General features: G+C 41.6%; 1 protein-coding gene across 1 annotated transcript in view; it reads right to left on the minus strand.

The window, feature by feature from the left end:
* AMFR (autocrine motility factor receptor) overlaps window positions 1-26,478 on the minus strand; it is a 43,801-nt gene that overhangs the window by 12,018 nt on the left and 5,305 nt on the right. Inside the window, exons 2-9 of the mRNA XM_026494785.4 lie at window positions 22,025-22,117; window positions 18,448-18,612; window positions 16,990-17,142; window positions 14,743-14,783; window positions 14,440-14,572; window positions 12,676-12,809; window positions 11,690-11,800; window positions 2,084-2,274 (exon numbers count right to left, since the gene is read on the minus strand). Coding sequence (XP_026350570.1) covers window positions 2,084-2,274; window positions 11,690-11,800; window positions 12,676-12,809; window positions 14,440-14,572; window positions 14,743-14,783; window positions 16,990-17,142; window positions 18,448-18,612; window positions 22,025-22,117 — 1,021 coding nt within the window. The remainder of the gene's footprint in view (window positions 1-2,083; window positions 2,275-11,689; window positions 11,801-12,675; window positions 12,810-14,439; window positions 14,573-14,742; window positions 14,784-16,989; window positions 17,143-18,447; window positions 18,613-22,024; window positions 22,118-26,478) is intronic.

A 26,478-nucleotide genomic window follows, 5' to 3' on the forward strand; every position in this document is an offset into this window, starting at 1 on the left:
CGGATTAGCTCACTTCAGCAGGTCTAAAACCTCACGTGATACCATCTATTTTGATCCCCATTTTACCCGTCTGAGAGATGCCTCGGTTCCCTTAGTATTCTGTCCCCACGGCACCCAGAAGTTAGGTAACTTGCCCAAGATCATACAATTTAATTATGGGGGTCAGGATTTGAAACCAGACAGTCAGGTTCCAGAACACTTCACTACCAGGCTCTCCTTTCCCGTGGCCCTGGACCCACAGGTCAATCCGCTCGCAGCCTGGCAAGTAGGGCGGTTTTCAAGGTTCTACGGCTGCTACAACGGAGGGGTTTGTGCCCCTCTCCTTCTCACTACACACGATTACTAGTCATGCGGACACATCACTTTACAATTACATTCAAGAAATATTTTCTGTTTAATCATCTGATTTGAAGACCCTGATTTTCTAATTTGATTCAAAATTCTTTTCAGAATCCCATGCCACAGGCTTCTGGACAAAAGGCACCAAGAAGTCTGCTGCTTCTGCCATTTCCCTAAGAAAAGGGGACCCTAAGATAAAACACCACCAGGGGCGCTTGGGGGCTCAGCTGGTTAGGCATCTGACTCTTGGTTTCAGCTCAGGTCATGATCTCAGGGTCGTGAGATCGAGCCCTGAGTCGGGCTCTATGCTTAGCACCGAGTCTGCTTGAGATTCTCTCCCTCTCCCTCCCCCTGCTCCCTCGCTCTCTCACTTTCAAATAAATAAAATCTCTAAAAAGCAACAAAAACAAGTATTGGCCATGAAACAACTTGCTATCAAGCTGCACGTTTAGGGGTTATTTTTCTCTCCTTCACAAAGACGCACTGAGGCATGGAATATAGAAACAGGCGAAATGGCTGTCTCAAGGTCTTGCCCAACAAAATGTGCCTGTTAAAAAACTGGATGCTGGGGCGCCTGGGTGGCACAGCGGTTAAGCGTCTGCCTTCGGCTCAGGGCGTGATCCCAGCTTTGTGGGATCGAGCCCCACATCAGGCTCCTCCGCTATGAGCCTGCTTCTTCCTCTCCCACTCCCCCGGCTGTGTTCCCTCTCTCGCTGGCTGTCTCTATCTCTGTCAAATAAATAAATAAAATCTTTAAAAAAAAAAAAAACAAAAACAAAACTGGATGCTTATTTCATGTACTTACCAGGGAGAAACAAAGCTGACTTCTCTATTTTGACTAAGTTTTTAGTAATAACTCATAAAGTAACAGATTACACAGCTGGGCCCCATGTGCAAGATCTGCTGGCGTGTAGAGGCCTTAACTGACAGCCATCAAAGCAGCCGCCTCTAAGCCCTGCAGCGGCCATGGCCCCGCCAGCCAAGCAGCCTCACCTCCTGCTCTCGGGGCTGGACTCCCCTGTCCCTGATCCCCCCATCCGGGGGTCTCACCCACACGCCACGGCTCCCACCATGCTCCACCCTCGGAAACTCAAATCCCAGCTCTGAACAGCACACCTCCTGATAAAATTCCAGGAACACGTGTTTTACGGTAACCAAGAGGAACTCACAGAACTCAGTGGTTTCAAAATTGACCATCCACAACAGCTTATCGCAACGTGAATAAGGAAAGATGGTCAGCCAGCCCCTGATGTGGGGCCACGGCTTCAGAATTTTAAGTGTAGTTTTTACTACAACTCCTTTCCACCCTGCCAAGAGGCAGAACATTCATATTTTATGGACAAGGAAAAGGTTCCGGCTCGGATTCTGCTTCTGACACTCACTGGAAAGGCTGCCCCACGATCCCGCATTATATGCTGAAGTACTCCACGGAGGCAATAAATTATGAGCGACGGTTACTATCAGACTGATGAAGTGTGCTCCCCATAGGCGTGGTTGAGTCAATACGCGGACCACCTCCTCCACCCTCCACCCCCATATTCACAGAATCCAGCAAATGCCTGGCACAGAGTAACTCCCCAGGGCTATCCACACCTGCTGAACACTTTCAATTAAGAGGGAAAGATTTCTATTAAATTGCCCTACACCAATTTACAATTGGCCTACACAAGGCAATTTATAATTAAAACAGCATCCTCTTAGGGGAGAAAGCCCCTCGGGTACGGTTTTAGAGCGTGAAACTAACCATCAAAGTGGAAGAAGTGATTGTGTTGGTTTAGGCGAGGTCGGCCTTCAGCGGCTGCTACCGGCACCAAATTCTCATCCAAGTTGTCCCCTTGCTGGTCCTCCCGGACCCGGTTATTGTCGGCAATATTAAGAGACATTCTGCATGTTGGGCAGGAGGTGTCTTGTTCTAGCCAGGAACGAAGGCAGGAGCTACCAAAAAGTCCAAAGATAAGATATCCTTAGCATATTCTGTGAGAATTCACCAGAAGCACTCTGAATGTTGCAAATGTGTTGCAATTTTAGCTTCTATTTACCAATAGTGAGATTTAAATATTGAGAAACGTTTGCCGACATTACCTTTTCACTCATATACTTCTAGTGCGTTCTGCTGTGAACATTAATTCTTCAACATACACGGTCACCTAGTGAGCTCCTGGTCATGACCCCTCTCAAGTAAGACTCCATCACATGGCCTGCCATCTTCCTTTCCAACTCCACTGGACTACATCAAAATCCCTGTGGCCGAATACCCAACACCTGGCCTCCCGTGAATTTGAGTCTTCTACTCCAGCGATCTGTTCTCTCACTCTACTTCAGCCACCCACTACCATGGTCATAACCCTGGCTTTCTCTTCAAACTCTTGACTTCGAAGATCTCACTCTAACTAAAGCTCCTCTCCTTCCAGCTCACCCTGAGGCCCTAATTTGCTAAGAGCACCCATCCACGATGATACCACTTTCGCATCAAGCATCACAACCCCTCATGTCCTCAGACTCCTCTTTATCTCACTTACTTACAACCACTCCCTTACGCCCACCACCTCAGCTTCTCCAACCTTCTACTCTTTGTCCTCTGCTTTCCCAACGAGGCTGGCAGCTTCTTTCACCCTCTCTCTCAGGAAATGACAATGCCTGATTATGCCAGATGCAATAACTACTTGTGCTGTCCATTAACGGGAAGTGAACTAACAAAACCAAGAAGGTTGGATGAAATGATTTCTAAGGTTCCTTCCTATTTTGTAATGATACATTACCTTTCTTCTACGATCTCAAGAAGCCTTCCCATCCCATAACATGCTATCTTTCCTCTAACAGTTCGAGGAGGGACTGAATAAAAAGTACTCACTTCTTCTGTGTCATTTTTAGTATCTGAGGACATGGGCACATATCATGTTATGAAGGAGAGCCTCACCCCAATCCCCAGAACCTCTGGCAACCCATCAGTACTTAAGTATTGTCCTGAGGCCAGGATGGAGCTCCTTCTTACTATCCATGCCCCAGAAGGGTTTATGACAGTAATGTGACAAAAAGATGAGTGTCTAAAGCCAATTCTATCACATTTGAAATATACGTCACCTATTTATAAAGTACCTGGTTTGTGATCATTCCAATCAAATAAATGATTACATTTCTTAAAAGTTGGCTTCCCTTTCTTATAATAAGTAGATAGTTAATTAATTAATTAAAGTCCGTTTCCCTCATGAACACCCTTAAATCACACCACCAGTAAAATTAGCCTTGTGTGGGACTACAGAAGTATGGTAAGATCCTGGGCACCTTCCGATAATGCTACACTGTGCCACACTTTTCATCAGCAAGCCTAATTTTGTTTTGTATTCTGCAAAAACCTCCCACATCAAATATAATAGCCTGCCAACTCCAAGGTGAGAACAATCAGATACAGTGGCCTTAAAAATAAAATGCTAGAGTTCCCCAGCTAAAGAAACCAAACCTCAGAGAAAACAGGTATTTTTCTCTATGACGATATCAATACCCTATCGAAAGAGTATTTCTCCCCCTTCTAAGTATGATACTTCAGTGTAATGAAATAGTCATCAGACTCTGAAATCTTATAAAGACATCTATGAAAACAAATTATCTAGCTATACAATCTGCTGGAATCTAGACACTTCGTTTTATCACAAATTAAAATGCATTTGCCCTTGATTACTGTAGTGTTAAGCCCTGAGAGCGGGATTTTCTTTTTGCAGTGCAAGTGCCTACTTTAAGCTTTGTCGGCCGAGGCACTCACCTCCCAGACAACTCAAATAAACATCCTGCCAGCCACAAGACTAAATGAAGGAGCCAGCAACCCCCCAACTGGTTTGAGAGATCCTGGATTTTGATAACTGACCAAGTAAGGTAGGTTTTATTTTCTCTTCCTGTGCTTTAAACTCCTATTCTTACATTTTAAACATTTTTTACAGATTTATTTATTTTCGAGAGAGGAAATGGGCAAGTGGGGGGAAGGGCAGACGGAGAGGGAGAGAAGCAGACTCCCTGCTGAGCACGGAGATCGGACCCTGAGATCATGACCTGAGCCATGTACATCAACAGTCGGATGCTTAACCGACCAAGCCTCCCAGGCGCCCCTCTATTCTTATGTTTTAAATTCACCAATGATGAGTACACAAAACCCTGGGCTTCCACCCTCCACCCTAATAAAAGCAGAACCCTAGGCCCACGCTTTCATCCTACTGACAACCTCACTGTGTGGCCCCAGGCGTTCCATGTACTTTCCAAGACCTGTGAGTATAAACCCTTTTTCTCCAAAGTTTTCTGATGGTTATTGCTAACAGTGTCTTGCAGTCCTAATATGAACCACAAGGGCCAGTGCAGCCCCAATACTGATTATCGAGAAGCTGAAACCAGCACAAAACAACTATCATCCCACAATCCTGTTCCCATTCTATTAACCAAAGCTACAGTGTAAGGCAAACCAAGAGGTCCTATTAATGTCTGCTTACTCAACCCAAGGCAGGTGAGTGTTCTAAACACTAAACACTTGAGCGATTAGTAAATACTCTGAGACAAATGAAAACAAAAACACAACATAGCAAAACTTATGGGATACAGCGGAAGCAATGCTCAGAGGCAAATTTTATAACTAAAAATGCATGAAAAGAAAAAAGATTTCAAATCGACAGCCCAACTCTGTATCTTATGGAACCAGAGGAAGAGCAAAGAAACCCAAAGCCAGAAGAAGGAAGGAAATAATAAAGATCAGAGCAGAGGTAATTAAATACAGAACAGAAAAATAACAGCGTAACCAATGAAACCAAAAGCCGGTTCTTTTTTTTTTTAATATTTTATTTATTTGCCAGAGAGAAAGAGAGAGATCACACGCGCACACAAGCAGGGGGAGCGACAGGCAGAGGGAGAAGCAGGCTTCCTGCTGAGCAAGGAGCCCAATGTGGGGCTCAATCCCAGGACCCCGAGATCATGACCTGAGCCAAAGGCAGACGCTTAACCAACTGAGCCACCCAGTGTCCTCAAAAGCTGGTTCTTAAAAAAAAAAAATCAACAAAAGTGACAATTTTTAGCTAGACTTAGAAAAAAATACACATAAAAATAAAAAGCAGAAATAAAAGTACAGAAAAAAAAGAAATGAAAGTATGAACATTACTACCAACTTTACAGAAATGGTAAGCATTGTAACAGACTGCTAGAAATAACTGTAATCCAACAAATTAGAGAATATAGAGAAAATGGGTAAATTTCTACCAACACTGAAATTACCTAAATTGACTCAAGAAGAAACAGAAAGGGGCGCCTGGGTAACTCAGTCAGTTAAGCGTCTGCCTTTGGCTCGGGTCATGTGGGATTGAGCCCTGTGTCAGGAGCCTGCTTCTCCCTCTCTCTATGGACTCTCTCCCTCTCTCTCTCACTTAAATAAATAAAATCCTTAAGAAAAGAAAGAAGAAATAGAAAACCGCAACCGATTTATACAAGTAAAGAGACTGACTCAGACAAAACATCTCCCAGAAAGGAAAAGCCCAGGACCAGACGGTTTCGCTGGTGAACTCTACCAAAAATGCCAAGAATGAACAACAATCGCAGCTCTTCCAAAATACTGGAGAGCAGACTTCCTAACACATACTCTGAGGCCAGCATTACCCTGATACCAAACCAAACACAGATGCCACAAGAAAAGACAACTGCTGACCAGTATCTCTTATGAATATAGATGCAAAAACCCTCAAAAAAATACCAGTGAACCAAACCCAACAGCACATTAAAAACACGACACACACCCCAAACAAAAGAGATTTACTTATCCTAGAAAGGCACGTGTGGTTGAACTTAAGAAAATGAATCCGTGTAACACACCACATTAGACCAAAGGAAAAAAAAATATGATCATCTCAATAGAGGCAGAAAAATCACTTTACAAAATTGAACACTCTTTTGTGATAAAAATACTCAGCAAACTAGGAACAGAAGGGAATGTCCTTAAAGGACATTCATGAAAAACGCACAGGTAATATCACACTCAATTGGAAAGGACTGAAAGCTTTTCCTCTAAGCTCAGGAACAAGAAAAGGATGCTTGTTTTCACCGCCGCTATACAACACTGTACGGCAAGACCTAGCCAGAGCAGTAAGGCAAGAAAAAGAAAGAAAGGCTTCCAAATTGTAAAAAAGGAAGTAAAGCCAACTCAACTCGCAGATGTGATCCGGAGAGAAAATCCCAAACATGCACACAAAACAGCTCCTAGAGAACTGAGCAATGAATCCAGAAAAGCCGCACAGTACCAGCAACACATAAAACCAATGATGTTTCTAACCCAGACAGGGAATTCAGAAAGCTACTCCATCTGTAGTAATACTCAAAAGAATAAAATACCCAGAAATACATTTAACCAAAGAGTTGAAAGACCTGATACTGAAAACCACGAAAGATTGCTGGAAGAAATTAAAGAAGACCTAACTAACAGGAAAGACATCCCATGTTCATGGCTTAGAACACGTAATATTGTTAAACGACGGGAATATTCACCAAAGCGATCTACAGATGCAACGCAATCTCTCTTAAATTCCAATGGCCTTTTTTGCAGAAATGGAAAAGTGGATCCTCAAATTCATACAGAATTGTAAGGGGCCCCAAACAGTCAAAACAATATTGAAAAAGAGAAAGTTGGAGGACTCACCATTTCCCAGTTTCAAAACTTACTACAAACATACTCGAAACAGCACAGTACTGGAATAAAGATAGGCATATAGACCACTGGAATAGAATTGAGAATCCAGAAATAAACCCAACATCTACGGCCAACTGATATCAACAAGGGTCCCAAGACCATTCAATGGGGAAAGAATAGATTCTTCAACAAATAATGTTGAGATAACTGGACAACCACGTGTAAAAAGAATGAAGTTAGACTCCTCCCTCACTTCATGTAAAATTATTAACTCAAAATGGACCAATGACCTAAATATAAGAGTTAACACCATAAAACTACTAGAAGAAAACACAGGGGTAAATCTTCATGACCTCGGATTTTGCAGCAACCAAAGTATTAGCAACCAAAGAAAAAATAGGTACACTGGACTTCATAATAATGAAAACTTAATATGCATCAAAGGATATTGTCAAGAAAATGAAAAGAACAGCTAGAGAATGAGAGAAGATATTTGCAAATCATACATCTAATAAAAGTTTAGTATCCAAAATACATAAAGGAACTTTTAGAACTTATTAACAAAAAGACAAGCCAATTTAAAAATGGGCCAAGGACTTGACTATTCAAGTCAAGTCAAAATGTCTATACATTTTCCAAAGAAGACATACAAACAGCCAGCAAGCACAATATTCAGCATCAATGATCATTAAGGAAATGCAAATCAAAATCCCAGTGAGATACCACTTCCCACTAGCACAGCTTTAAGAAAAACAGAAAAAATAATAAACGCGAGTATAAAGTGTGAAGAAATTAGAACCTTCATACATTGTTGGTGGGATGTAAAATGGTGTGGCTGCTGGAAAACAGTTTGGTGGTTCCTCAAGAAGTTAAACATAGGATTACATATGACCCAAGAACTCCACTCGTAGGTATGTACCCCAAAGAATTAGAAACAGGTACTCAGACACTCGTTCACAGATTTGATCATAGCATTATTTGCAATAGCCAATTGGTAGCAATAACCCAAATGCCTGTCAACAGATGAATGGGTAAATATATTACTTAATTATTATAAAATTATTTAAATTCAGCCATAAAAAGGAACGAAGTGCTGATATTTGCTACAACTTGGATTTGAAAACATTCTGCTGAGTGAAAGAAGCCAGTCACGAAAGGTAGGATTCCTTTCACGTGAACTGTCCAGAAGAGGCAAATCCATAGACAGAAGCAGATTCGTGGTTGCCCGGTGATGGAGGAGGGAGAACTGGGGACTCATTACTTTAACGAGTATGGGGTGTTACGCTGTGATGATGAAAACAGTTTTGAAACTACAAAGAAGTGGCAGCTACACAACACTGAATGCACTACATGCCACTGAACTGTACACTTTAAGATGGTTAATTGTATGTTCTGTGAATTTTGCCTTCATCAAAAAAGGAAAGCATAAACTTAATCTAATCGTGTGCTTTAGATTTCTTCTAGACTAAAGTACGCTCTTGGAGTTAGTCTTCCCAACTGTCTCCCAGTTCCTTTGGAGAAATGTGTACGGATTCTCTGGTCTTCCAACCTCAACTAACAGCAGCACTATACGTGCAGTTACCCAGCCACAAAACCAGCAGAATCCCTGATTCCTCTCCTAGACCTCATTCTCACAGCCAGTGCAACACCACACACCTCCAAATCCTCTGATCTGTGCATTTGTCCCCACCCCCTTCCACCACCGTAGCCCAGGCTACTCTCAATCCACGCCTGAGTCACTGCAGCCCTTACTAACTAGTCCTCCTGACCTTCTCAAGTTGCCAATCTGATCCCCAACCCCTCCTAAAACCCTTCAGTGACTTCTCACATTTTCCACTGGCCCTCAAGCCCCTGCAGGGTCTAGCTCCTGCCTGCTTCTCCTGCCTCAGCAAACACCACTCCCCTCTTATGCTCTAAGTCCTAGTCAGACTAGTTCTCTTCCAGTTCCTTCCACACACCCCATTCCCTCCTGCTACAGGATCACTCTGCTTTTGCTGACTCAACTCCCACTCATCACCAAGAGTCACTTCCTCCAGGCTTGAGTCAGATTCCTTTGCTACAAGTTCTCAAGGACTACGTTCCTTTCCTTTAGAGTACTTAGCTCAATTTATATTTATACATTCAGAAATGTGACGGCTAATTTATGTTCATCTCCTCCATTAAGCCACAAGCTGCATGAAAGCAAAGACCATATCTGTGGTTTCTGTTTTATCTCCAGACCCCAAAAGAACATCCAGCACATAAAAAATTCTATCAATATGTGTTCTCCATAAATGGACCCACGACTATACGGTCAAACAATCTTCAACAAAGCAGGAAAGAATATCAAATGGAGGGGCGCCCGGGTAGCGCAGTCGTTAAGCGTCTGCCTTCGGCTCAGGGCGTGGTCCCGGCGTTCCGGGATCGAGTCCCACATCGGGCTCCTCCGCTGGGAGCCTGCTTCTTCCTCTCCCACTCCCCTGCTGTGTTCCCTCTCTCGCTGGCTGTCTCTCTGTCACATAAGTAAATAAAATCTTTAAAAAAAAAAAAAAAAGAATATCAAATGGAAAAAAAGACAGCCTTTTCAACAAATGGTGTTGGGAAAACCGGACAGCAACATGCAAAAGAATGAAACTGGACAAAAATGAATTCAAAATAGATGAGAGACCTAAATGTGAGACAGGAAACCATGAAAATCCTAAAGAACACAGACAGCAACCTCTTTGACCTTGGCCATAGTAACTTCTTCCTAGACACATCACCGAAGGCAAGGGAAACAAAAGCAAAAGTGAACTGCTGGGACTTCATCAAGATAAAAAGCTTCTGCACAGTGAAGGAAACAATCACAAAACCAAAAGGCAGCCTACGGAATGGAAGAAGATATTTTTAAACGACATATCTGATAAAGGGTTAGTATCCAAAATCTATGAAGAACTTATCAAACTCAACACCCCAAAAAGAAATAACCCAGTTAAGAAATGGGCAGAAGACATGAATAGACAGTTTTCCAAAGAAGACATCCAGATGGCTGACAGACACATGAAAAGATGCTCAACCTCACTTAGCGTCAGGGAAATGCAGATCAAAACCCCCATGGGATACCACCTCATAACCTGTAAGAATGGCCAAAATTAACAATACAAGAAACAACAGATGTTGGCGAAGATGCGGAGAAAGGGGAACTGTTCGTGGGAATGCAAACTGGTGCAGCCACCCTGGAGAACAGTTTGGAGGTTCCTCAAAAAGTTAAAAATAGAACTACTGTACGATCCAGCAACTGAATTACTACCCAAAGGATACAAAAATACAGATTTGAAGGGGTACACGCACCTCAAAGTTTACAGCAGCATTATCGACAATAGCCAAACTATGGACAGAACCCAAATGTCCATCCACTGATGAATGGATAAAGAAGATGTGGTGTATATATACAATGGAATATTACTCAGCCATCAAAAAAATGAAATCTTGCCATTTGCAACGACGTGGATGGAGCTATTATGCTAAGTGAAATAAGTCAGTCAGAGAAATACCATATGATCTCACTCATGTGGAATTTAAGAAAGAAAACATGAACATATGGGAAGGAGGAAAAGAAAAAAAGAGAGGGAAACGAACCATAAGAAACTCTTATTGATTAGAGAACAAACTGAGGGCTGATGGAGGGAGGTGGGGGATGGGCCTTAAGGAGGGCACTTGGGATGACACTGGGTGTTGTATGTAAGTGACGAATCACTGAATTCTACTCCCGGAACTAATATTGCACTGGATGTTAACTAAAATTTAAATTTTTAAAAAAGTGTTTAAATGAAAAAAAATTCAAATTACATAAAATATATGTGTTTAACCACTAATGCTCAAGCTTCAAAGCCCTTCTAATATTAAGAAAAGGAAAAGAAAAGCAATTTGGAAATACAAAATGAGAAAAGGAAGATTAAAGATATAAAAATGAAAACTTTCTCAATGTGCAAAAATGATCACAGATGCAAAAGGCCAAAGATAACCGCAGTGATAACCTCAACATCAAAAAAACATCCAATCCAGGGCACCCTGGTGGCTCAGTCAGTGAAGCGTCTGCCTTCAGCTCAGGTCATGATCCCCAGGTCCTGGGATCGAGTCCTGCATTGGGCTCTCTGCTCAGAGTCTACTTCTCCCTCTCCCACTGTCCCTTCCCCCCACTCGTGTGCGCACGTGTGTGCTCTAATAAAAAAATAAAATCTTAAAAAAAAAAGATTTTCTGAAAATGCTGCTTTGTTCCCCTTGACAACATAGCCACAGTTTTTCTGTACTGTTCAGTGGTCCTGGGGCAGTCCCCACCTTCCTGGCATGTTGTTTCTCTGCTGCTTTTGCACATGTGCAAAATGGAAAATTATAGTCTCTTGTCCCAATGAGCGCATAAGCCGTTTGAAAGCAAGGATTCCCCCCATTCCCTTCTTTTAAATCTTACAGGCATATCTGTTCTACTTCGGGGCTGACACCGGCAAGGATTATGAAGACAGCAGAGCAAGAAGGTAAGATGGCAGGCTGCGAGTGGGGAATGGTCCTCCGGTCCTCCGTATAGAGAAGAGGCTGAGGAATGGAGGAGGACCGCCCAAAGCTTCCCACAGCACTCACTACCAGCTCCACGGCCAGTCTGAGGTAAGGTCCCCACTCCCCTGCTAGGACTGGTCTGGAGCCCCGGCACGAAAAGCACCCCCATGCCCTGGACAGAACACCAGTCCCTACTTGTGGAAAAGATGTCCGCAGGGCAGTTTCCTCGCGGCCTGCATGGAGTCCCAGCAGATGGCACAGTCGTCGTTGTTGACAGCCAGCTCCTCTGGCGTTGCAACTGCAAACCTGTAAGACATGAACGCAGCCGGCAGCCACCTCTGTCAATCCCACACACGTACGCTGCGTGCCACGTCATAAACTTCCCCCTCCGACAGCAGTTACACTGGACTCTGGTTCAGTTAAACATCCCAACCATCAAAAACATTACACCTGCCTTCTCTTCATAGCCCATCAAAGAGCAAGAAACGTATACAAGAAACGAACTCTGTCTCAACAACAGCTGTTAGTTCCTTCAACATAACACATTAGCTAAAAAAGACTCGAGGGAACATTTCTGGGCAAACAAGAGGAGTTAAGACCCACCCCTAGAGAGCTAAACTGTTCCCCAGGACACTAAAAGGATACCCACTGATCTCACACCTGCAGGGTGGCAAGTGAGTCAGTCCCTCCTTCAGTGAGGTTAAGAGCACGTATGTGTGTAAACACGCATGTGGAAGGAATAAGTGAGACCCACTTCACAAAACAGAGCACAGAAGCCCAAGGAAGCTTCCGCTTAATGATGATGATGATGATGATAAAAATAATGGCATACTAAGAACCACCCAGTATTTCTTGAGCAGCCATTACATACCCATACTGTTCTAGGCATGTTACCTGCATGACCCCACTGACTCCTCCCAACAGTGCCAGGACGAAGGCTCTGCTATCACCCCTAGAGCCCAAGCAACTGGGGCACAGAGATTTAATTAAGGTGCCCCCCAAACGACACAGCAAATCCTCACACAGGTGAGGATTCACACCCGGCAGTCCTCCAGAGCCTCCACCTACTCTCTTCGCCCTTCTGTTAACAGCTAACGAAAGCGGTTCTCGTATCACCAGGGCTCTGTTATGAAAGATCTACGCCGAGGCCAGCAGGGCCTCACGGGCATGCGCTCACTCACCGGGCCTCCATGTTGCCCACCACGCGCAAGTAGTTCTTGTGCCGGCGGATGCGACGCTGCACTTCATGGAACAGGTAGCGCAGCTGCATGAAGATGACCAGGCTGGCCATGGACAGCCAGATGTTGCCAAACAACTTCGCAGGAAGGAGAGAGCAAAACACACGGTGAGAACGAATGTGAACTTGCTAGTGACAAGGCTGAGGTGTGCAACGGAAGCTCTTATCGGTGGTAAAGGTGAAGATCTTTCACCGAGCAAACGCACGTATTCATCTCGCTGCCATAAACAGTACACACTCCTTGGCCTAGTCATTCCATCACCGGCTATCTTTTCTCAGGGACTAGTCAGAAATTGAGACGCTTTGTGCCCAAAGACATCCATCCATGCAATTATAAAAAAGAAAACCAGGATATGAGCAAAATGCCCAGGAGGGAAATAGTTAGGTTGTAAGTTCATATAATGTAATCGTATATAATCATTAATTATACTTATTATAAAATAAAGGTATATATTAATATATACTACATTTATGTATAACATTTTTAAAGATTAATTACCTGAGAAAATATTTAAGTGAAAAAAGCCAGATAAAACTATCTTGAAAAACTAATGTGATAAAAAAATTAAAGATGTGAAAATAGCAAACAACTGAATACAATCGAAGTACCCATTCTGAGGGTTGGTTATTACATCATCATACATCTATATGACGGAGTTCCTATCCTGAAGGCATTACGATGGTTCAGAAGAACTGTGGCTGGCATAGGACAATACAGGTAATACATTAGCCAAAAAAAAAAGCAAAACTAAACTGTATGTCCAAAATACAATCTCGATTTATGACTGTATGTATTTGAATATAAAAAGCAGCAATAAATACAAACATTAACAGTTATCCCTGGGCATTTGGGGGAGCTTTAAACAAAAGCTATACGTGTTCTTTTTAAATATGTTTTCAAAGTTATTTTCAAAAAGCAGACTTAGAAATGTCCTGTGTCTAAACCAGTCCTTTTTTTAAAGATTTATTTATGTAAACAAATACATAAATAAGTAAAAATAAAGTTTATTTATTTGGGGGGGGGAAGGGCACAGGGAGAGGGAAAGGGAGTTTTAAGCAGACTCCATGCAGAGTGTGAAACCTGACTTGGGGCTCGATCTCACTACCTGAGCCAAAACCAAGAGTCAGACACTTAACTGACTGCGCCTCCCAGGCACCCCTAACCCAGAAATTTTTAAATGCATCTTTAATAGGCTTATAGTATAAATCAGCAGCCCACCAAATATGTTGATTCTCACCATTACTAGATCACTGAAGTGCTAACCATGGAAGCAGATTTTCAACATTGTAATTTCTTGCACAGCAAAGTAAAATGTGAACAATGAAGTAGGAGATTTAAGTACGAATGCCTTCTCTTTAATTATAAAGCAGGAAATTTATGAATTCACGAAGTAGCTAACACTGCAAGAGTTCCCGTTACCCCCTACAAAGTAACTGCTACGTATCAGAAGCCATGGAAACTTGGGGGAGCATACGGAATCCCTTTAATTTCATGGTAGAAGAATGACCAGTGACTTGGTCAGTGGAGTTCACGGACTGTCCTAGGAGAACAGTAAATTCCTCCTTGAGCTGGGCTCCAGCCGAAGTGCACGCCATTATTCTATACCCAGAGGTTTATCTACAAATGTTTCACTTCTTATGGACTAACCAGGGTTCCTGATTCTAAAACACTTAGCTCTCTGTTACAGCTCCTTCTGAGGAAGCTTACCAACATGTGAATATGGTGCATGAGGTCCAGGGACAAGAGAGTGAGCTCCATGACAAAATCTGTGTAATAGACATAGGTTCCTTTTCCTTCCCACGTCCCTTCGTGGTTGAGGTCCCAGAGGTGAATTACGTATCTGCAGTGAACACAGAAAATGTCATTTTAGTAACTTACTGTTGCAGTTTACTTGGGCTTCAACATGATGCCGTATAGTCACGTGTTTATAGATTTTATACACGTGACATCTTAAAATCAACTGTAGGAGTGAGTAGACCTCAATCGCCTCCCTCCCAAATTTCTACTCACCGTAAAATCACATGAGCAGTCCTCACTGTCACAAGAAGAGACTATAAAGAAAGATGTATTTTTTCTTTAGTAAAATTTGGAATTACGCAGGCCAAACTTACTTTTACAAAAAGATAAGAGGCAAGCATTTCTCAGTTCAATTAAAACACAGGTTATTCAAGGGGGGGGTGTGGCGGGGGAATGGGATGAATGTGGTCGGAAGGTACGAACTCCCAGTTACAAGATAAATAAGGACTGGGGATGTCACGTCCAACTAATGACCGTAGTTAACATGGCTGATATCTGAAAGTTGCAGAGAGGGTAGACCCTAAAAGTTCTCATCACAGGGAAAAAACCCTCTTCTTCCTTTTTCTGTATCTGTAATGAGATGATGGGCGTTAAGGAAACGTACTGTGATAATCACTTCACAATCTACGTCAGTTCATCATTAGGCTGTGCACCTTAAACTTATGCTAGGCTGTAGTCAATTACATCACAACAAAACTGAAAGGAAAAAAAGCAGGTTGTTTAAGCTCGCCAACTATGTTTTATCTGCTTCAAATTTCCACAGAATATTTTCGTGACCTAGAAAACAACTTTCTTTTTCTGTTAATAGGTGACAACTGATTACCCCTGGCCATCTCCCGGGGCTGCCTTCTACAATGCTGACGTTCATTCTAGTCTTCTGACAATCCCTTCTGTTCTGTACGGCAGGAAGTCACCACCACTGATTACCTCAAAGGGTGTTTGAATACTTGGTCATCCTACACTCAAAGTATAGTTCAGGTACCCCCAACCAAGACGAGTACCTGCTTTCTGCGTGACGCTTTGTACACTCCCCTTGTACACAAAACCAAAAAGAATGAAGGAAACAAAGAATAAACTAAGCCCTTCATAGTATTTTACATTATAGAAATTGATATTTTAAAAATCTCCTCTTAAACTACGAATAGATCTCTTACATTGAGATTTGGAAATCCCAATTTATAAATGGAAAATATTTTACTTAGAGAAACATTATAAATATAAAAATATGATTAAGTTCAAAATATAAAATCTGTAACATTATTATCTTAAAAAACAGTAATGAGCTAAAATGAAAATATGTACTATGGTATGATCCAGTAGGCCTAATTTAAATATCTTTATTTTTAGATATACCTTTTCCAAAGTTTGGCTTAATATTAATTAAAAGTAAAAAGCAGAAAAACGAGACTATCGTGCAAATGGGGATTTATTATAAAACATATCTAAAGCAAACTAACAAATCAGTGCAAAAAAATTTTTACAGATTTTTTCAAGAGAAATATACACAGACAGGATTCATTTAGAACTGCGAATGTTTTACTAAATACTTAAACGTTCCTTTCCTAATTTTACTTACACTACTGCAACATATTCTGAAATCAATGCTATTAAGCAAAATTTTTAAAAATTTTTTAAATTTTTTAAAATAAACCCTTACCCTCAACGTGGGGCTCGAATTCACAACCCCCAGATCAGAAGTCACACACTCTACTGACTGACCCAGCCAGGCACCCCAATACATTTTAACCCAATTCTAACAAATTCCCAAATAGTAGTTCAAACTTAGTGTTTTGATATCAGTTAATTAACTTTAATGATTATTTCATTTTTTTCCTTAATAGTAGCAATTATTGTAAAGATAAAAATATTTTGCCTTTGGCCTGAGGATAACAGCAAAGATAGCAACTGAAAATAAGGACATACAAAAAAATGTTTATTTCTATTGAACCAAAATTGGTATTTTCAGAAAGGTTCAAAAAGTAAACTTAAAATATACAAGAATATCTCAGATTAGTCTTCCAAAATAAAGAATATGGCTTACATATTTATATTTTTCTATAAAATCTTAATTTACACCCTATCTAAATAGAAAACCCAGTTTTTGGATTGTGCCACTGCTCGCTCTGAAAGCTTAAATAATTCACCGCACCCTCTACACCAGTCCCCATTTATAAACATGAATAATAAAATGAGTCAATATATATCAGGTATTTAGAGCAATCCTCAGCATACAGTAAGCACTATATAAATGCTGGCAAAAAGAATTACCTTTTATTATGTTGTAGCAAGGATTACAGGAAATCATACATTTTTCCCTTCAATACCAGTACCCAACACAAAAGCAAGGAATTCAAAATGTGCTTGTTAAAACAAAAGACCTAACATCCCTCTGTCACTGCATGGGTGACTTGGAAATATACAGGAGTGTGATCAGAACCAAGAGCCGCGCGCACGTCTTACCTCCGCTGCCATGAAAGCCAGCGTGTGCACCCCATGGGTGTAGCCTGTGACACAACAGACGACCGCTAATCCACAGCAAGAAAGCAGCATTGCCACCAGCAGGGACAGAACTCTCCCGTGGCTACTCATGGGTGTGGTGGGAGAAAAGGAAAGCTGAAACACACAAAACAGGAGAAGGAAGCTCATTCCTCTTCACGGCAGTGTTCAGCTTCCCTGAGAAGCTCAAGGTTAGTCTTGGTGCCTTTGCTCAGGAATCCGGGCTTAGCAACACCGCCAAAGGCCAAGCACAGAAATGCACCCCATCGCCAGATGGTCAAAATTCTCCAACCAGCCTATGAGCGCGAGCGGATATTTAGAGATTTTTATCACTTAATTTACGGAATATTAACAACATCCATCATATTTTCAACTCAAATTCTCAAGGATGCCCTACCACCGGGGGGATGCTAAGCCTCTCTCCAAGCAATTTTCCAAAGCCATGTAACTCTCTCCTTCAACGTTCAACAGCAATCCGGACCCCACCATGTTCTGCTGTGTTTCTTTCTCCATCTTGCTCTCCCTCTCTCTCCTCCTGAAAATTCACTTGGAGAACATTCCTACAGTGTTGAGGGCTGGGACAACGGAAATGTCATCCAGGTGTGGAGTGTCCCTATCACAAAGCTACGTTAACAGTATACAAGGAGAGGCGGCAGTGGGTGACAGAGGCCTGGGGCTGGGAGTCTGAGCAGGGGAGGTTGGGCACTCCTGCTCTTGACCCTCAACAGCTTTCCGACCGAGATGAACTCACACGGAGGTGCAGGAACCACCTGTCCCCAAGCACCAGGTGAAACGAGGAGCACACAAGGCCCCGGAGCGGTGTAACCGAGGGGCAGAACTGTAGGTGCGCATTTCCCCAGGACCCATGACATTCGTCCGGGGGCACTAAAGAGTGAGGGCTCCCCCCACAGCTCTGACCTGAAGCCAAGAGGCAGACCCTGTACCCAGACAGAGAAGGATTCACTTCTCTCAGGACCCAGGGAGACAAGAGGGTTAATTCAGTCCTTGCCCAGGGGTGGAAACAGTGTAGACTAGTCCAAAAGAAGGCACCAAGAATCAGAGGGAAAAAACGGAAGGAGACCAGAACAGCAAATATCTGGAAGACAGCCGCTTTTATTCAGTGTGTACATTAAGCTTTCCTCGCGCTGTGATCAGAACAGTTTGTGCAGGTGAACTGACCCCACGCGCGCTGTAACGCAATCTGCTAGTGGGGAGGGGAGGGAACCTCTGGCACAGACACTGATCCTGCCTTCTTTGGCCGCTGCAGAAAGTTCCTCAAGAAATGGGCGGTGGCTACCTGATCTAGGAGCCTTGCCCTGGAGACCTACCCAGGACGTGCCCGTTACGGCTCCTTCATCTTAACACGATTCAAACCTTGCAAACGTGTGACTGAGCAAGCAGAGAGCTTGGCTAAAAACTCACGTATTCAAATCGGTCCTTGCAGAGCTGAACCATCAGATGTAGAAATACAAGTCCAGCAAACCAGAGGCACCACATGACCACCTCTTCCACCGTCTGCACATTCAGCACACCAAAAATGAAAATGAACTTGTAGAAAATAAAATTCCAGAACTTGTCTTTGAGGTGCTGAAAAGACAAACATTTATAAAGGTTAGTATTACATCTAACCTATTTAAGAGAAGTTAACACAACAAAAACCGGCTGCTCTGGAGAAAATATATTCTACGTTCAGCTTTCTAACATTTGGCGGCAAGACATTAGAAGGTAAAGAAAAAAAATAAACTCTCTAAAGAATAAAGGTAAGGCACCTAGAAAGCCACGTGTAGACTCTGGATTGTAACCTTCAGTCAGTTATAAAATTTTAGCCATCAAAAGGGGAGTGATATTAGTCCAGTACCTTGTAATTAAGAATAATATAAATACTTTCAACACAAAATTGTAAAAATGGTGATGGCTACAAGTATCATTTTTAGTACTTCTGCTCTTCGGATTCGTAAACAACAGAAAAGATTAGGCTTTTTTTTTTAGACAACCTTCAGACTAAAAAATAACACATGCTCACTCACCAGCCTATAATCGGTAAGAAAAGTAAAACAAAAATGATGCCTTAGCGTTTTTCTTGACTTCTTTCTAATGTGCAAAACCTTAATTTTTGTACACTGCTTTATTTCACTTCTCATATTGTGAGAAGCTTACCAGTACCAGGGAATAGTCCGTGAATATACCATTTTAATGTGGTTACAGATGGACAATGAAATTGTTTTTGTCTCCATTCGGAAAATGTTGCAATGAATATCTCTGCCAAAGTTTCTATTTCTCCAGCGTTATTGAATCGAACGTTACGAACGTGTTTATGGTTTCTAGTAGGTGCCACTCACCTGGTTTGCAAAGAAGCTGTATAAACACTCTCCCAGGGCCAGTGCGAGAGTGCTCTGCCTACATGGAGGATACCCAGTTTTTAAAATCTTCACTACCCTGAAGAAAAAAGGTCAAGGAGGGGAGTCTAGGCCCTAAAACACCCGATCGAGCCATCTGTGGGAGGGGTGGGAACTGAGTAATGAGGTAAGAATGAAACAGGACTCCTAAGTATATTCTCAGAAATAGTTCTGAACCATATAATGTTACACAAATTCAAAGAATTAAAAGAAAAAAAAGCAAAACTAAATAGAAACAGAAATAACTGAGCCTAAATGTGTAACAAATGAAGGACTACTAAAAGATAAGATTATTATTTTGAGAACTTTTACGCACTGTCCTGACTATACACCATTTGCACAAAGAACAAATGGAACTAGGAATCTTCGGTGAGGCCTGTTTCCAAATCTGGGACAAGTGAAGTACAAGGTGAACCCAGCACATCTTGGGCCATCTTGTGGGTCTTGAATATTCACCCCACCATGTATTTGCTGTGCGACTTGCGACAAGTCACTTAACGTTCCTGTGCTTTGGTCTCGCCATCTCTAAGATGGGCCTTAGGAGCCTGGTATCCACTCCCACGACTGGTGGAGAAACTACCTAAGCTAATATACATATGCTGCCTGGACATGTGCCATAGTAGGCATTATATACTTTAAAAAAAAAAATTCCTTGCTCTAAACCTCCATGGAACAGTTTCATTTTTATCCCACTTTCAGTATTCAATGTCTTGGCCTAGAGCATGGCTTTATTTCTTGAACTTCTTTGAATCACCCACAGAGCAAACCCATGTCAGCTCTGCAGAGTTCTCACTCAAACTAGCGCTTGATAAATGCCACTGGATGACACTTAGCCAAAAAAAAGTCATCACGGTGGTGAGCACAGCACATGTATAGAGATTGGAATCATTGTGTCGTGTAGCTGAAACTAATCTAACACTGTGTGTCAACTATACTCGAATAACAAGTTTTAAATTAATAAATAAAACAAATGAAAGCTGTGATCTATACTGAAAAATGCGAAGTAGGATAACAGATGTGCCTGTTACCTCTGGGTATCATAAAAATCTCTGTAATGTTCCAAGGTGATGTTTTCTGAAAATTTTGAGCCAATATTTAACATTTCAGAAAAACAAAAACAGTAGATTAAGGCCCACTGGTGCCCACTCAATCCACCAGCATGGAGATGGCTAGCCTGGCCTGATCAATTTCTGGCCTGCAAGCCAGAAGTTTTTCTTCACAAAGAAAGAAAGATCAAAAGGAGCTTTTGATTTCTACCCCAAAACGACCTTCCACAGATGCTACCTGGGAGACCTCTGGAGTTGATATTTTGGAGAAAGTACCGAATACTCACTAATGAAAACTCTCTGGGAGAATAAACAGTCCTGCTCATAACAGCATCCAAGGCTCAGCCACACAGTAACCTCGGTTTAGCTCTGAACAAGGACCTCAGCTGATCTGATAACAGGGGGCTTGGGTTGCAAAGGTATGTAAGGCGTGAGGCCAACGTAAGTTCAGGGGGGCAGGGCCCTGTGTCTCATCGCTGGGATAAGATAAAGTGAAATCTAGTTGTTTGTATGTTGTTGTTTTAAGGCCAGTTCTAAATTCTTATTTTTAAACATACCATTCTACATTCTACGCTAAAATCCTTGGGGGACTGTCCATCTGCACAGTATGCTTGTGGTACATTCTTTATTAAAAGTGTCTCCTTGGGGCGCCTGGGTGGCACAGCGGTTAAGCGTCTGCCTTCGGCTCAGGGCGTGATCCAGGCGATCTGGGATCGAGCCCCACATCAGGCTCCTCTGCTGAGAGCCTGTTTCTTCCTCTCCCACTCCCCCTGCTTGTGTTCCCTCTCTCGCTGGCTGTCTCTATCTCTGTCAAATAAATAAATAAAATCTTTAAAAAAATAAAAATAAAAAAATAAAAGTGTCTCCTGCTCAGACAGGTGTACCTTCTGGGAGTAATGTTCCAAGGTCAGACTCTCCCACCTGAAACAAAAACAAGTCACCTAATTTTCTGCTTGTGGAATGACGAATCTTAATTTACTTGTCCAAAGAGAGAAATTTAAATCTCGGTACGTCCTTTGGAAAAGAATCTATATTGGTAATTCCTTTGGACAAGAACCTACATTTTAAAGTGTGATGTTTATCATTATTCAAACTAAAACAAATCTATGCTTCTTTAAAAACTACATTCATGAACGTCATGGGGGAAACAGCTATAAAGAACCATATTGGGACAACTTGGCTACACTGAATATGGACTGTGGATTCCATAAAGTATTTTATCAATGCTAAGTTTCCTGATTTGGATCACTGTGCTACGGTTACGTAAGAAAATGTCCTTGCTCTTGGGAAAGACATACTGAAGTATTTGGAGGTACAGGGGTATGACGTCCACAACTTACTCTCAAAAGGATCAGAAAACATATGTATAATATAAATAAAAGGCAAATGTGAAAACAAATGACAGAATGTTGACAACTGTGAACTGGATAACGGTGTATGGAAGCTCTCCAGAGTATTCATGCAACCTTTCTGTAAGTTTAAAACTATACGAAACACAAAGTTGAAAAAAAAATAATAATCTGGTCACTAGAATCCATCCTTGCTGTTCGGACTTACCTGCCTCTCGCTCACTCGAAGAGGGCCAAACACGATACACTGGATTAGCTTAGCCACCAACATCAAAACACAGCATGCAGTATTTACCAGAACCTGTATGCAAACCAAAGAAAGTAAGTTTACTTCCTCCTCTTGAAAAATAAAAGCAGCTCTAAAAATTTTGTATGAGGAATTCAACAATCATTTCTAAGGGCTGAACCTCTCCAGTTCCCTACCAATACAACATAAGTAATATTTGAAGGGGCACACTTTTATGGGTGGTGGGAGTAGAGATGAGGAGGGAAGGAGAGGCACCAGCTTACCAGTTAGTTCAGAGCCCCGTCCCAATATGTACCATCCAGCAGGCCACTTTCCCCTTCAGCCTTTACTGAACTGTACGTAAACTTTGCACTGAACGTACAAAACTGTGTGCACCTTGTAAGCCGTAGGTATCTCTTAGGTGTATCATTTCCTACATTAAGATTTTGATAGCCTTGAAGAAAACTTTTCTAGAAGCTGAAGTTATCACCAACTAAAATCCAGCATCCAGATATCCTACTCTGCTCCGCCAAACAAACAGGTGAGGAGGAGAGGGTTGATGGTCAAAAGCCACAAGCCCATAAAAAATGGAGAACCCCTAAATATATATAGGGATATGTGTATATACATATATGTACTACACGGGACAATCTGCCAGACAAAAGATAAATGTTCTCCATGCTCATTCTTGGCCTTCAAGTAAAGGTTCTGGGGCATCAGAGGGGAATGGAACTGAGCAAACTGGCAGGTGTATCTGAGAACTGGAGGGCAACCTAGAGCCACCAATGCAAAACCAAGGCCTTCTTCAACAGGAGGTGGGAAATCTTCTCTTTTCTTAGATAATCATGAGATGGGTATCCAGACACCTAAACAACAAATTTTAACGCTCACAGAATGAAAGAGTGCACTGCCCTTGACCGAGAAACTAGTAGGGCACATCTTACCACTGATCCACGAATGATTTTTAAAACTCTGCATGACCCCAAAAGCCAAAAGGACCTTGATAAAGACAGTAAACATGACTTTTATTCAGAGCAAATGGAAATGAACCCCAACTCAATGTAAAGACTGCCTCAAGCTTTGATTCACTAACTTGACTGGAAGGTGGCCATATTCTTCTTCCCGGGTCATTCTTTTTTTTTTTTTTTTTTTTTTTTTTTTTTTTTTTTAAAGATTTTATTTATTTATGTGACAGAGAGACAGCCAGCGAGAGAGGGAACACAGCAGGGGGAGTGGGAGAGGAAGAAGCAGGCTCACAGCGGAAGAGCCTGATGTGGGACTCGATCCCGGATCGCCAGGATCACGCCCTGAGCCGAAGGCAGACGCTTTAACGACTGCGCCACCCAGGTGCCCCCCCGGGTCATTCTTCCCTGTACTTTTACAAGAAGCAAATGATATTGTGGACGGGGGAAAAAAAAAAAAAAAAAAAAGATGACAGACGAAGTAAGACAAGAAAACAAGCTCCTTAAGATCTATCTCTTCAGGTCCCCCTTTGTATTTCACAGCACCCACCTCTTTGGGAGAACATATATAATGGCAGCTCCGATTCATTACAAAAAGACTAAATTATGTTTAGTCGTATTCTGCCTAATGGGACAAGACAATGTGTGATATATTTTTAAAGAATTAAAAAAAAATAGTTCGGCTGAAACTGCTCTGGTAATTAAATCCTGCAAATAATCAGGAAAAAACCCAAATTAGTTATCCAAAACATTCTATATCCTTAACTTGTGACTCCCTGTCGAACAGCGCTATTCAAAACGGTCCACAAACTAGCTTAGAATACTAATTTTTAAGGAGATGAAATATGTGGAGAACGTTCATTCTCACTGTTCTAAACCAGCCAATGGGAACTTTAGTCATGTTAATCAAGAAAAACTTCATCAGACAAAACCACAACCACAACCCTTCATGCCACGTCTCCTAGCTGAGCAGATTTTCTTTCTTTTTTTTTTTTTTTAAAGTAAACTCTAACCCCAACATGGGGCTGGACCTCACAACCCTGAGATCAAGAGTTGCATTTTCTATCGACTGAGCCAGCCAGGTGCCCCTGAACAGAATTTTTTAAGTCAGCCAAGTATCCTCCAGCCTAATTACAACACAATTTAAAAAAAGAATTCTTGCTGGTTTTGCATGTAGGCATAGGAAATAAAGAAATAAAGCACCTACTTGTCCAAGGCATGTGGGAGGTTAAGAGAAATGAGGGAGCTCTAGATCCCGCATTCAAAGAGCTTTTAGAATCTACTGGACACAGAACTTGATAAGCACCTAACCACATACCGAGCAGGCTGCTGGGAGAGCAGTCAATGTAGGAGAAGAAAGTAAATTTGGGGTGGCTTAATCATTGCTCTATCCAAAAGCACATTCTCATATATCTTGGGTTACAAAACAAAAAGTAAAGTATTATTTACTATTTCTCAGTTACATTTCTTAAAGTTAAAATATACAGTTTAAAAAATTCGTATTTTTTTAAAAGTGAAAGTCTGTCATAATCCCATCACTCATAGATAATCATTTCTTATTTTAATTTCAATAGAAGATTTAAAAATTAGCAAGGATAAGAAGGGGGAAAAAAGCTTGAGAAAATATACTGATATTAAAAAGGGAATTTATGTAAAAAGAAAGAGCTAACCTTTTGTGAACTTTATATGAAAACTAGAGCTACACAGAATTGGAAGCAACTAAAAATTATTTTAAGATGATGAATAAAGTGTTTTTAAAAACACCTTAATGATTATTAATAACTACTTATTCTATGTCTATTTATAGAAAAATGACTTAATATATGATAAATTCTCAACTTTAAAACTGATAAAGCCTTGAAAAATTACAAATATGGAAAGAAACATAATTGTAGCATTCCTCACTTAAAAACAAATCCCATCAACTATACTTCAATTAAATAACAAAAACAAAAACACCTGTACAGAAAAAAAAAAACTGGGGGGCACCTGGGTGGCTCAGTCAGTTAAGCGTCTGCCTTTGGCTCAGGTCATGATCCCAGGGCCCTGGGATGGAGTCCCACATGGGGCTCCCTACTCAGTGGGGGAGTCTGCTTCTCCCTCTCCCTCTGCCTGCCACTCCCTCTGCTTGTGCTCTCTGTCAAATGAATAAATAAAATCTTTAAAAAAAATTTTTTTTTATCATGGTTCTATGTGTGAACATTTGCTAAATTTCACACTGTATAAAATCATTTGTTCCTGGGCCTCTGAATAGGAGAGGAAGATAAATAAATGGATATTTCTTTCTACTGGGGATGAGATCAGTGGTGTTTTCTAACTGAAATAAAATGTTTCGTTCTAAAAAACTAAATAAATGAATACATTAAAGCAAATCCCAAATCAGATCCCACTAGGTCAACCAGTAATATTCTTACAGAAGCAACACTTTAGCCCAGATGTAAATTCACAGAATCAGGACAAACCTTCTCACCTCCAATAATCAAAACAAGGCTCACCTCCAGTGTGCCTGGCCTGAACCACCACTTTATCCACACAGACCACGCTAGAAGCACTAATTTCATTTTATCTGTTCTATGCAACTAGCTAGTTTTTCCTTGCAGGCAGAATCCAGACTTAAATGCAAAGATAATGGTTCACTGGAGCACTGTTCACTAATAGCAGAAAAGCAGAAAACAATTTAACATCCGTCAGGGAGACAAATTCAATGAACTGCCAAACAGCCATTCAGTGGAATACAATGAAGCCAGGAAAACTAACTCAGCAGCTCTCTATTTACCAGCGTTGTATGGAACCTTCAAGGTTAATTGTTCACTAAAAAAAAAAAGGAAGGTGTAGAAACACCATTACCATGCTACCCTGTATGGAAAAGAGACAGCACATGCATATGTACACACAGACACACTTGTATAATCATAGATGTGAACAGTGTCGAGGACTTATCAGCCTGGCTGTTTCTTGGTCTTCTACTTCACACTAGCAATAATTACAAGAAAATGGTAATGGGGGCGGCGCCTGGGTGGCTCAGCCAGTTAAGTGTCTGCCTTCGGCTCAGATCATGATCCCACAGTTCTGGGATCGAGCCCCAAGGTGGCCCCCTGCTCAGCAGGGGAGCCTGCTTCTCCCTCTCCCTCTGCCCCTGCTCATGCGCTCTCTCTCACTGTCCCTCAGATGAATAAATAAAATCTTTAAGAAAAAAAAAAAAAAAGAAAGAAAGAAAGTGGTGATGGCCACTTCTGGAAAAGGGAGGCAGAAGATTTACTTTTCACAGTACTTCACTTGTGTCCCTTTTGACTTCCGTACTGTGATCACGCATTATTTTTTAATTAATTTTTCTAATATTTAGAGTCTATTAAACTTTCTGACCAGTTCTGAAATTCCACATTTATCTTTCTCACCATGATGGGAGACTGGTAACTAGCAAACCCAAACTGGGTGGCCTGAGTGATCCTGTTACATGGTATTTCTACTGTATTA

Source organism: Ursus arctos, unplaced genomic scaffold (assembly GCF_023065955.2).
Source record: "Ursus arctos isolate Adak ecotype North America unplaced genomic scaffold, UrsArc2.0 scaffold_19, whole genome shotgun sequence".
NCBI lineage: Eukaryota > Metazoa > Chordata > Mammalia > Carnivora > Ursidae > Ursus > Ursus arctos.